The sequence below is a fragment of the Lottia gigantea genome (genome assembly GCF_000327385.1).
Source record: "Lottia gigantea unplaced genomic scaffold LOTGIsca_70, whole genome shotgun sequence".
Classification (NCBI taxonomy): Eukaryota; Metazoa; Mollusca; class Gastropoda; family Lottiidae; genus Lottia; species Lottia gigantea.
The window spans coordinates 949,249-962,353 of record NW_008710371.1 but is presented as its reverse complement, the minus strand read 5'-3'; the positions used below and the strand labels follow the sequence as shown (position 1 = coordinate 962,353).

The following is a 13,105-nucleotide window of genomic DNA, read 5'->3' as shown; positions in this document are numbered from 1 at the left end:
GGTGGGTTGTCTTGTGCCAGACATATGGGGGGTTGTAATTGTGCCAAAACATATGGGGGATAGTACTTGTGCCAAGACATATGGGGGGGTTGTACTTGTCCTATGACATACATACACCCTTCATATGTCTTGGGGCAAGTACCACCCTCAGTAGGGCAAGTACCACCCTCTGTATGTCTTGGGGCAAGCACCACCCTCTGTATGTCTTGGGGCAAGTACCACCCTCTGTATGTCTTGGGGCAAGTACCACCCTCTGTATGTCTTAGGGCAAATACCACCCTCTGTATGTCTTAGGGCAAGTACCACCCTCTGTATGTCTTAGGGCAAGTACCACCCTCTGTATGTCTTAGGGCAAGTACCACCCTCTGTATGTCTTAGGGCAAGTACCACCCTCTTAGGGCAAGTACCACCCTCTGTATGTCTTGGGGCAAGTACCACCCTCTGTATGTCTTGGGGCAAGTACCACCCTCTGTATGTCTTAGGGCAAGTACCACCCTCTGTATGTCTTGGGGCAAGTGCCACCCTCTGTATGTCTTTGGGACAAGTGCCACCCTCTGTATGTCCTAGGGCAAGTACCACCCTCTGTATGTCCTAGGGCAAGTACCACCCTCTGTATGTCCTAGGGCAAGTACCACCTCTGTATGTCTTAGGGCAAGTACCACCCTCTGTATGTCTTAGGGCAAGTACCACCCTCTGTATGTCTTGGGGCAAGTACCACCCTCTGTATGTCTTGGGGCAAGTACCACCCTCTGTATGTCTAAGGGCAAGTACCACCCTCTGTATGCTTGGTGGTACATATGAAGGGTGGTCCTTGACCTTAGACATATGAAGGACTGTATTGGTTGCAAGAAATACAGTAGGCGGGACTTGGCCAAAGACATGTGGAACGCAGTACTTAGCCTTATGGACACATGTCAATCAAAGCAGACAGTGAGACAGACACACCTCTGATTGAAGCCATGTTGGAAAACTAACATAATAATATTGTGAAAGAGAATAATATATTTATTACAATCATTTATCTTAGTTGTGATCATTTTTTATCCATTAAATAATATTTTACAATAATTTACAATAATTTCTTCCTTTATCCTCCAGCACAGCGTATTCTCAAAACTATCTTAGCACTAGGATGTCCTGGAAACAGAATAGACAGAATCTTAAAGTAATATGTCTTAATACCTGTCCAAAGTGCCTAGGATCATTCCTAGCTAAGATCGTTCTGAGAATAGTAGCCTGGATATGCTCATCACAAAATGACACCAAAAATGACCTAGCTTCAAAGCAGTCTTCTGCTGGCACACAATTTCCATGGGCTGTTGGTGGGTCACTATAAGAATCAGGCAGTCCACCTCTATGGATCTTGAAATTTCCCTTTCACTCTCTGTCTCTCTGGCAGTGGGTGGAATAGCTCTGATGGTAGTGAGTTGGATTGTTCTCTGCTAGGACAGTGGAATAGCTCACTAGGTAGAGAGTTGGATTGTTGTCTGCTAGGAGAGTGGAATAGCTCAGTCTGTAGCAAGTTTGTCCTCTGCTATGATGGTAGCAAGTTGGATTGTCCTCTTCTTGGCCATATGGTCCTCCTCAAGATATGAAAAGCTCTCATACCTCGGCAGGTGCTTCAAGAGTCTGTCAACCCCTTCCACCAATCTATGAATATCTCCTTGAAGGGTTGAACAACCTCTTCACAACCTCTTGAATTGCAAGGGTAGCCTTTCTGTATCCTCCTTGTCTCGTGACTGTATCACTTTTCATTTCTTCTTATTTGGATTGTAGTCTCTTAACAAACGTAACTTCACATTTATTTCTTATGCCATATCTGGTGAAACAAGTTAAAAAATATAGATCTAAGATCAGGGAAAACATATGACCCAAGTACAGCTTAGCAGACGTCTGTGGTTCCTGCAATTCCACTAAAACTAAGTGTTTGATGACGTCACTAATAGCAAAATATGCTTTATCACATAAGACCCTTCACTATTAGTGACGTCATCAAACACTTAGTTTTAATGGAATTGCAGGAACCACAGACGTCTGATTGAAAAGTGGAGAATTGATGCTATCAGTGTCATTGATAAACTTCTCTACAATCCCTTTAATCTAATTTAATTTAGAATATAAATCTCGCATTCAATTTGTCTACAATTTAAGAAATGGAGTTACATCTTTGTTACTTTTCTGCAAAGAATCAGGGAAATTGTAGACATGCAATGCAGTGTGCAATAAGGGAAATTATGCCAGGACAGGATCATTAAAGTGGGTTAGACCAAACCCCATTTCAATGTCAACCTAAAACACGTAATAATCTAAAAAAGAAAAGAATACTTACTCTTTCAAGCACTTTCCATCTTCTGTTAATTTCTGATTATCAAAATACAGCCAAAACCTTCTCCAAATATATTTCCTAGAAATCAAACATTTAACATAAACACCAATTCAATCTGATGTCAAACACTGTGCAATGAGGGACATATTGCCAGGACAGTCTGCTCTTTTTTCGATTTAGAACTGTCAAGGGATCTTTAACGTGCACAGCCTGTAGCACCTAGGGACTTGGTTTATTGTCCCAGCCAAACGACTAGACGCTTTTTCCACCAGCAAGAGAAAGCAAAAGAAAGTACATACCAACTAAGATGTTGTGTGTCTCCGGCTCGCGATTGTTTCAACACCACATATCTTTTAATAGCCTCTTTTAATTGTAACACCGTCGCATCCTGTACCACTACAATAGCTAAAAAAAAATTCAAAATTATTCAATATAAGAAAACAACAATGTAACATGTCCAAGGAACGAGTAAGACGACAATTCTCAGGCTAGGTAGTAGGACCAGATTTGTCAGGATAGGCTAGGGTAGGGCCAAATTTCTCAGGCTGGGGTAGGACCAGATTTGTCAGGGCTAGGGTAGTGCTACATTTGTCAAGGCTAGGGTAAGGCCAGTTTGTCGGGCTAGGGCAGGGCCAGCTTGTCGAGACCAGGGTAAGGTCAGATTTGTTAGGGTAGGGCTAGATTTTTCAGGCTACATGGAGATGTACTTACGCATAACAATGTCGTCTGCTCTCCTAACATAAACTACCATAGCCTGTCCATGTTCTAAAGCTATCATTGAGTTGACTTCCTCTAAAGTAACTTGAGGGGGAAGATCTTGAAGTAGTGGGTCAGCCTGTAAAACAAACATTATTGTGAAAAATTTGCCTAATCTTGTCAATCATGTTTATGTGAAATGAAATTTCAACTCCAAACAGAGAAGTCATCCTCAAAACTGTTTCTAGGTTAATAAAAATGTAGGGATGTAGGTTTATTTCAAATGTTAAATTAGCAAACCTTCTTTAAACCTACTGAGTTTTTACAATAGCTTTACTTTGGGTGTCATTTCAGATGCAGACTAGGGACAAACCCCAATAAAATTTTGGAAGTGGTTACACCTAGCAGAATGGAACAAACTCTTGTCATATTTGGATGAGGTCTGAGACAGACCTTCAGAGTGTTTCATCAACTTACAGGAATCAAATTGGCCAAAATGTCTTGAACTTTCTGCATGGCGTCATAATGAGATAGACTTGTGTTTTCTTCTTCTACAGCGCCTTGTTTTGGTTTCACTTGCAATTTCTCATGTTCCTGCTTTATCTTAACTATTAACTCTTCTTCTGTCATCTCTAAAAGAACAAAAAATCATCTTAAAATTTGCTCAAAAAAAGTCGACATGCCATTTTCAAAATCCACCCCCTCCTCTTAACATTTTCGATATTTTTCTTTGAATTTTTGCCTTAAAATCCGTACCAATCGATTCAAATTATGTCAAAATGACTTCTGTCTTAACCTATGAAGTTGTCACAAAGAAATAGCAAGTTTCAAAGGCGATTAAGCCTACTTAAGTAGCATAAGTCTATGAAACGTGGTTTCATTCTTGGGCGCCGCCATTTTGAAAAGCAGCAGAAAATGTCCACTAGTTATTTTTGGCCAAAACAAAAAAAATCCTAAAATTATATTATTATCACTAATATTATTATTCTGCATAATTTCTTTCTAAATACTAATTAATTTTCATGATTAATTAATTTTTGTAATTATTTTTCTTCTCTTATATCCAGACTTCAAAAATTCTTCAATATTTCCGTCTGGATAATCATTACTAATTTACTGCGGAGCTTTCGATCCTGACCGGAAACACGTGATGTAAACAAAAACACATGAAATTTAATGAAATTCAAGACGAAGTGCCTAAATCAACGTAAATTTGGTAAGATTAACCTGAATTGTTCACGAATCGCCGATCGGAACCTAAATTGCACTCACATCTTCCGAAACTAGTAAAATATTTTAAAAAAACGAGCCAAACAAGCAAACCCTTCTTTCAATTCTCATCTTTCAATTTTCATGGCTGATTAAAACACTTTGTGATATTACGAACGAATGATGGCAGACGAAATGAAGCCAGTTCTATGCCCGTGCAAATGACTAGCACATGCCTTTGTTGAAAATCGGAATGTACTTTTATATGAACTATGCTGTCATTGAATTCATCTGCTGGTGCTCTGTCAACTCATTTGGGGACAAATTTTTGTTGGTCAACTCGGGAGACAAAATACAACTCCATGACAATATTTACACTCGTTGACAAAATTTTATTGATCAACTTCTGCCCTGGTCCTGGATGGCAAACAATTGTCTAACTCACTGAGCCAAGGTGGCACTTCCTTTGGGCATGTCGTATTTTTTTGGTCTCTTGCTAGAAACAATTCTGCCTACTGAAGTCTAATATGTTGTAGGTTAGATAGTTGTAACTGGTGTTTGAAACAAGATGTTGAGGTTTTGTCCAACGTGTGCAAACCTCTTGTTTGTGGAAGAAGGTGATAAGGGATACAGGTTTGCCTGTCATACCTGCCCCTACATTAAAAATATAACTAGAAAAGTAAGATGTAGAATTTTTTGTTTTGAAATTTATATTCAATTTTTTGCTGCATCTTTTTTAACCATCTTTAACACTTTTCAGAATGAGAATTTGGCATGCAGTTCTCGAGCAATTAATTAACAAGTATGTTAATAATGACAGTTGAAACTAAGATTCAACTCTCTTGTTTGAAGGTAGTTTAACCTAATGTTAGATGGACAGGTTTGGCATCTGTTCGAGCAATCATACTTTAGTCTCAGAAACAGGAATTTTTTAGCTAAGCCAATCAGTAATAGTGTTCACAGTTCACTGTCGAAATTTGAGCCTTCAAATCCATGTGTGTCCAGAATTATCCGCATTTGAAAGTTAAAATGATGACTCGTCTTTCTTGAGACACTAGAAATTCCTAGTTTGAGATATTTTTGATGGAATTATGTGATTTTCTTACATTTCTAGTACTTCTGAAGACTATTTACATATATTCAACACCTGAAAATGATGAAGCTGTCTCATTTAATAGAAATTGCTTGCAAACTTTATGTTTTTTCCTACTAGATAAGCCACAAGAAATACCCCAAGTTAAAAGAAGTTGATGATGTATTAGGGGGAGCCGCAGCCTGGGAGAATGTAGACTCTACAGAAGGTAATTTAAATTTTCTTCTTATGTCTTGGTCGAAGATTTTTGTCGCCGATTAGAGTCTTGAGTAAAATCTTACGTGTGCCCATGCTTCCACAACAAGATTATCGTTTGCCCGACAAGTTTGATAATTGTCGCTGATAGTTTTATCGTCTGTAAGACAGACCATCATAATCCAATCAGATTCATTTTCCTTTCAATTGCATGATCAGCAGGTGATTAACAACATGGTGGAAAACGACCGATTAAAGATTTTTGTCTCCTCGTTTGTCCACAGCCAGTCAGCGAAACTCCTGACAAGACTCTAGTCGGCAATAAAAATCGCCAACCAAGACCGTTTGTGTGCCCGCATCTTAAGATTGTTTCCTCAAGGGTGACTGAGTCAGTGAAACAATTCTAACCTTTGATCCAGCAGGATTACATGAAGAAATTCAATTTATCTGAACTTGGATTGATTCATCTTGAGTTCCTCAAGGGTGACAGAGTCAGACAAATATAGACCCTTGAATCAAGAAAGGAATACTCTGTAAATTCAGAACAAATTCATTTTGTTGAATTACAGATGTATAAGTGACTGAAATAACATATTGATAAGTGATACAGACAGCTGAAAGTGAGCTTTATCAGCTACAAAATTTTTATTTTCTATTTTACTCTATCTCTTTAACTTAGAATTTTTCAAGTCTCCATTATCAAGTCTTATTTTCAATTTAGAAACATTATACCAGTCTGTTATCATTATGTAAATATAATAAAGATTATTAAGGAGTAATTTGTCACTCCTTGTCACTCTAGCTTTTGTATTGGCTTGTAATCATTATTAGTTGTTAGATATTGGTTGTTAGGTTCTTATCCAGTAGGTTAAAGTGGAGGTTAGGTTTCATATTAGGTTATAATTTTTACTTTGATGTTTAAAAAAAAAAAGGAGTCTAGTTAAAAATAGAACAAACTTTCGTTCCACTTTTTTATTACCTTTTATTTTTAAAAATAACTTAAGTTAGGGTCTAACGACAGCCCTCTTGAACATTTCTCAAATTAACCTTTTGACCTAATTCGTTTTTAATTTCAAACAGTCAAGGATCTTTAAGTTGCACGGCCTGTAGCAAACAGGGCTTTAGTTGGTGTATTGGTGGCTTATTTGCTAGGCAATTCTGATTCCCATTGAACACAAATCTTTGACACAGCCACTTTAAGTCAATTTGACACACACTGTCACTTTAAGTCATTTTAGTTTTTATTATGAATTATTATGAATACAGCAAATCTGTTCTTTTGTGACTGTACATAACCGAAAATAACCAAGAAATTTGGTTAATAGCCTATTTAGGTTTGTTCATTTAGCCTCATAAGGCTTGGGTACCGAAAGGGTATTTAAACGATTTTAGAATGTTCAGATAGGCTTTGTTGAAGGTACCCAAAATAGGGTCATTTGGTTTTTACCCTTAGCCCTTAAAAATGTTCAGGAAGAAAAAGTACCCAAGGGATATAAGAATTACTGCAATTCTGCCTTCTTATATTCATAGGGTTGCAGGTGAGTGATTATCCTTACTGCAACACCTGATTTCACTTGACTCTGGGATTTAAAAGGAGTGGATTTTGTTGTACTGTAGTATTTGGATTGGTTTGAATTAGAGAAAAATTTACTTTCAACTATCTTTGGATTGCTGTTGTCTTTTAGTGTATTGGTTAATTGTTTCTGCAGAATGTGGGATAGGTTCAAACTAGAGAAAATTTGACTTCCTACCTAATTCTGTGTTTTTGCCAGCTTTTCTGTGTATTGATTATGCTTTCTAATGAAATGGGGATAGGTTCCAATTTAAGAAAATTTCGCTTCACTTACCAATAGACATCTTATTGTATGATTCTGGAATTCTGATTTGTGCATGATTTTCTTTTTGATTCTTTTGAAGAAGGTTCAAATTAGAGAGAATTTTGTCTTTCCACTTTCTCTTTTGATTATATTCTGGAGAGTGTCCACTATACCCAACTTTTTGTAATAGTTTCGACAGTGGTACAAATGACACTTTAGGTGGATAGGCTCTCATTAGAGAAAATTTCAACTTATCATTAATATGTTTACATTTGTTTTTCAGAAACCTGTCCGAAATGTGAACACAACAGAGCATTTTTTATGCAGATTCAGACACGCTCGGCTGATGAACCTATGACAACCTTCTATAAATGTTGCAGCATGGCTTGTGGACATCGGTGGAGAGACTGAAAGAATTTTACAATGTATGATTGAAATTTGTCAAATACTGTGTGGACTCTCTGAATTGACTATACCAATTATGCAATAGACATAATTGGTAATGTGAACTCTCTGAAAGGGATATCAAGTTGACAAAACAATAAAGGAAATAAACTCTCTGGGAAGGATGCCATAATGAAAAATTGGTTATGTGGACTCTCATAAAGGGAAGAAGAGTTGTCATACACAGTTTCTAAACAACATGTGAACTCTATAAAACAGACGAGTTGATAAACTCAAATACCAATATTATAATGTGAACTCCGATATAAATTATTAACCATGTGGACTCTGAATATTGAACAAAGTATTCCGTGCAATTTGTTTTGCCTTGGGTCAATGGGTACTATTAGGTTGCTATCTTTTAATACCCAATCGCATTATTTTGGGTACCTTGTGAAAAGTGAAGAACACAAAAATAATGTGTATGTTTTTATTATGTATATTGAATAAATTATGTTAATATATAAATTATGTTAATATATAAATTATGTTAATATATAAGTTATGTTATGTGTGTATGCAATTGTCAAAGTGTACTATGTGCACAGCATGGAATAGAGGCCTATGTAGGGGCAGAAAAATGCCTTAGGAGAGGTAAAAAAAATAAGGGTGTTCTATGGCAAGGTTTGAAGGGCCAAAGGCCTGCCAGAGGCACCCAGATGCCAGAGAATTTCAGATGGCCGCAGATGACTTTGGAGCTGTCACAGGCCAGAGGGCGAGGCTCAACTTGGGAAATGGGGAACATAATGACACTATGCTCCACTTGGGAAATGGGGAACATAATGACACTATGCTCTGCTGGGAAACTGGGAACATAAAGACGCCAAGCTCCGCTGGAAAATTGGGAACATAAAGACACCATGCTCTGCTGGGAAATTGGAAACATAAAGACACTATGCTCCACTGGGAAAAGGGGAACATAATGACACTATGCTCCGCTGGGAAATTGGGAACATAAAGACACTATGCTCCACTGGGAAATTGGGAACATAATGACACTATGCTCCGCTGGGAAATTGGGAACATAAAGACACTATGCTCCGCTGGGAAATTGGGAACATAAAGACACTATGCTCCGCTTGGGAAATGGGAAAATAAAAACACTATGCTCTACTTGGGAAATGGGGAACATAAAGACACTATGCTCCGCTTGGGAAATGGGGAACATAAAGGCACTATGCTCCGCTTGGGAAATGGGGAACATAAAGACACCATGCTCCACATAGGAAATGGGGAACATAAAGACAACATGCTCCACTAGGAAAAGGGAACATAAAGACACCATACTCCACATGGAAAAAGGGGAACATAAAGACACCATGCTTCACTTGGGAAAAGGGGAACATAAAGACACCATGCTCCACTAGGAAATAGGGAACATAAAGACACCATGCTCCGCTGGGAAATTGGGAACATAAAGACACCATGCTCCGCTGGGAAATTGGGAACATAAAGACACTCTGCCATCTGTATATAGATTTATATACTATAAATACATATGAAATAAATTAACAAACAGCTAGATGCTAATCTTCCGTCTAGCTTTTTCCCTTGACCCTTTTTAGGTGATCCCCATTGGTATCTGGATTTTATAGAATTATTTTTAGACATCCTTTTTCCTATGGATTTCAACTGAGGTTCTTTAGGACCGTGTCTACCAGCTAGTCCTTGGCTCAAACCTCTTGCACAAGAAACTCCCCAAATCTTGTCCCAACGAAAACGTCTGTTGCCGACCCTAAGGAGCTTCACTCCCTTTGAGTTCCATTATTCTGAAACAGTTCCTTGTTCACATTCACAGTCCAATCTCGGATCCACTCCGCTTTTTCGGCAGTCATCAACTCGTTGTCCACAATATACTTGTTGACATCAGTGTACGCATAAGAGTCGTTCACGTCTCGCCATGTCCTCCACGTTTTCGCCGATTTTTGCCGACTAGCCGTCGACTTGATGATCGTGGACAAATTAAACGCCGACTCGTTTCCAGAATCTGCATCATCTGCTGACGTCGTTGTGTCTTGATCCGTTCTGGACGAGATCTTGTCCAAGCTCCGGATTCGAGGTACCTCTCGTTCCTTTGCGACGTGCTCCTTCACAGGAGATGGCCTCCGTTTGGACAGTTCGATTTTAATTTCCGAGTCCTGCTTCAGTTTTTGCAGTTTGATCAAGTATTGTTCTTCGTGATATCTCTTAAACTGCTCGATCTTGCGGCGGATAGAAAACGGTTCTTCCAAATTCTTGTGTTTTGAATTTTTCTGGCCCTTGCTTTTGTGCTTTTGAGAATCGTTAGGTACCAGTCGAGGAGTATTTTCACTTGATTTGGAAACGTTTTTCTTGTCCGTTTTGGCTCTTTTCTCCGTTTTGAATATCGGAGTAAGCCGTAAGGAGTCTGGAGATTTATTTACGTCTAAGCTAGTAGTCATCGGAACGGTTTTGGACAATTTGTTGCCAGCATGACGTCGAGCCGGAGACGCATGAGATTCTTTGAGTTGAGATCCGTTTGTTATTGCAACACTACGCATAAGGGATCCTTGGGTAGCTCTGTTGGATCCACGGAACGACCACATGCCGTTAGTGAAGGTCGGAGAGCTCACATCCGTCTTTACGTTGATCGGAGGTAACATGTTCGATTCACTCATCCGTTTGGAATGAATAAAGCGTTTTCCCCTGGCGTCGCGTTTCGCCTCCTCGTTCTTGACCTTCTGGCGTTTATCATCTTTAGTAACGTCATCAGAGTCTTCCGAGTGGAACTGTTTCACGTACTCCGAAAATCGCTTGCTGTAGACCTCAGGCGAGGTCACATGCAGATACGTCTCACCCATCTTGCCTCTTGATGACCTTTCACGTAGCCGTAGCTGCTTTGCCGTATTCCATAACTGCTGCCTCCTATCGAGACTGTCCAATGTACTGATAACTCTGTTCAGCGTATGTCCTTTTCTAACAGTTGATCACCAAAATCTGAAAATAACAAGAAAAGGTGTGAGTATTTTGCTCTCGTTTGAACACCTTGGCAATTTGTGGATATGACCAACCAGGACCCATACCATTGCTTTCGGAAACACCTCTAGGTTTATAGAACCCGGAAATCTACAACTTTGTGTTCACTCAAATACAAGCCTAACGTCAAGCCTTACCTCCAAAATAAATTCCAAGTACAATTACAAAATCATGGTCACGAATTCCTACTATATGTACAAAATCATGGTCATGAATTCCAACTATACTTACAAAATCATGGTCATGAATTCCTACTATATGTACAAAATCATGGTCATGAATTCCTACTATATGTACAAAATCATGGTCATGAATTCCTACTATATGTACAAAATCATGGTCATGAATTCCAACTATACTTACAAAATCATGGCCATGAATTCCTACTATATGTACAAAATCATGGTCATGAATTCCTACTATACTTACAAAATCATGGTCATGAATTCCTACTATACTTACAAAATCATGGCCATGAATTCCAACTATACCTGCAAAATCATGGCCACGAATTCCGACTATACTTAAAAAATCCGTCGTCATGAATTCCAATAATATTTACAAAATCATGAAATCCAGCTAAACTAAATTGAAATGAAGGTTAACGTCCTATTTGTCTGGCCATGATGAAGTTAATAACGACAGACCAACTAAACTGACCAAATCATGATCCTAGCTTAATCATACCGGTATACTTACGGGAATCCCATCCAAAATCTAAATCCGATCCAAAATCCCGTGGAAAAAGGGTTAATATACGACACTCTCAAATTGATCTAGGCGTCCTAGAACACGGAATATCGAAATTAAATTCCACTTTGAATAGAGTGAGTTAGTGATAAGCTAACGTTGAATTGAACCCCGGCAACTATTCATTATACATGTCAATACTTCGACACTTATTGACTTATTCAATTGTAGTCCGAATCCCTGGACACTAGTAATCCGCCGTACTGGATTCGAGTCTCTTGCCCCTAATATCCTCAGACAACAGACGTCAAAATATCCTCAGACAGAAAAGTATATACATTAAATTATATTCAAAAGACGTCAAAATATCTCCAACAGGCGTCAAAATATCCCCAAACGTCTAAAATATCCTCAAACGTCAAACAAACCATCAACAGACGTCTAAATATCCCCGAACAGACGTCAAAATATCCTCAAACAGACGTCAAAATATCCTCAAGCGTCAAACTAACCATCAACAAACGTCAAAATAGCTCCCAACAGACGTCAAAATATCCTCCAAACAGACATCAAAATATCCTCCAAACAGACGTCAAAATATCCTCAAACAGACGTCAAAATATCCTCCAAACAGACGTCAAAATATCCTCAAACAGACGTCAAAATATCCTCCAAACAGACGTCAAAATAGCTTCCAACAGACGTCAAAATATCCTCCAAACAGACGTCAAAATATCCTCAAACAGACGTCAAAATATCCTCAAACAGACGTCAAAATATCCTCCAAACAGACGTCAAAATAGCCACCAACAGACGTCAAAATATCCTCCAAACAGACGTCAAAATATCCTCCAAACAGACGTCAAAATATCCTCAAACAGACGTCAAAATATCCTCCAAACAGACGTCAAAATATCCTCCAAAAGGCGTCAAAATATCCTCAGACGTCTGAAATATCCTCAAGCGTCAAACTAATCATAAACAGACGTCAAAATATCCTCCAAAAGGCGTCAAAATATCCTCAGACGTCTAAAATATCCTGAAGCGTCAAACTAATCATAAACAGACGTCAAAATATCCTCCAACAGACGTCAAAATATCCCCTAACAGATGTTCCTGGACCTCGTCTATTATAGCTGGTCCTTGACCAAACCTCTTGACATTAATCTTTCCCGGACTGCCCGTGCCCATTTCCAGCTGAATCGAATGGACTTGATACTGAAGATCGAAGGACAAGATCTCGGACTAATCCTATTTATGAGCGTGTAATACTCTCACAATAATGAAAGGGCTCATACACAAGTTACAAAATACCCATATCCCTGGCCCTTTATCATATAACAATGGTCCAATACAAAGTGATATTGGACCAGTAGTTATGATATATTCATATTTATATTAGTTAAAGGGACTCAAAGGTTAATGAAGATTGGCCACGCCAAGAAGTGTGCAAAGAGGGAAATTTATTCAGAGATCCTAAAGGAATGAAATGGAATTTAAAGTTCCATTTTTCATCGGGGTCCATTTTCATTAAGGGAACAAAGGAATGAACGCCCTAGAATTTATGCCCTGCTTTAATGAAGGCTACCCAGGCGTGGACAACGAGGGAAATTTTGCCTGGACATCGATATAAGCCTAAGG

At 38.7% G+C, this 13,105-nt stretch overlaps 3 protein-coding genes across 3 annotated transcripts; 1 reads left to right on the top strand and 2 right to left on the bottom strand.

The window, feature by feature from the left end:
- Window positions 1-1,764: 1,764 nt before the first annotated feature.
- Window positions 1,765-3,158, bottom strand: LOTGIDRAFT_68319 (hypothetical protein; the record flags this gene model as incomplete). The annotated part of the gene is made up of 4 exons (XM_009065709.1): window positions 1,765-1,819; window positions 2,330-2,404; window positions 2,626-2,731; window positions 3,038-3,158. Coding segments are annotated over 4 exons (357 nt in total), but the record flags the coding sequence as incomplete, so codon positions are not given.
- Window positions 3,159-4,799: 1,641 nt separating this feature from the next.
- On the top strand, window positions 4,800-8,279 carry LOTGIDRAFT_221369 (hypothetical protein; the record flags this gene model as incomplete). The annotated part of the gene is made up of 3 exons (XM_009065780.1): window positions 4,800-4,910; window positions 5,445-5,532; window positions 7,620-8,279. 3 exons carry the CDS (start codon window positions 4,800-4,802, stop codon window positions 7,745-7,747), a joined length of 327 nt encoding a protein of 108 aa, XP_009064028.1. The 3' UTR covers window positions 7,748-8,279.
- A 970-nt stretch (window positions 8,280-9,249) lies between these two features.
- Window positions 9,250-11,629, bottom strand: LOTGIDRAFT_235825 (hypothetical protein). Its single transcript, XM_009065779.1, has 2 exons — window positions 11,474-11,629; window positions 9,250-10,735 (listed from the first exon to the last, which is right to left on the bottom strand). Exon 2 carries the CDS (start codon window positions 10,597-10,599, stop codon window positions 9,526-9,528), a length of 1,074 nt encoding a protein of 357 aa, XP_009064027.1. The 5' UTR covers window positions 10,600-10,735; window positions 11,474-11,629; the 3' UTR covers window positions 9,250-9,525.
- Between the last annotated feature and the right edge of the window lie 1,476 nt (window positions 11,630-13,105).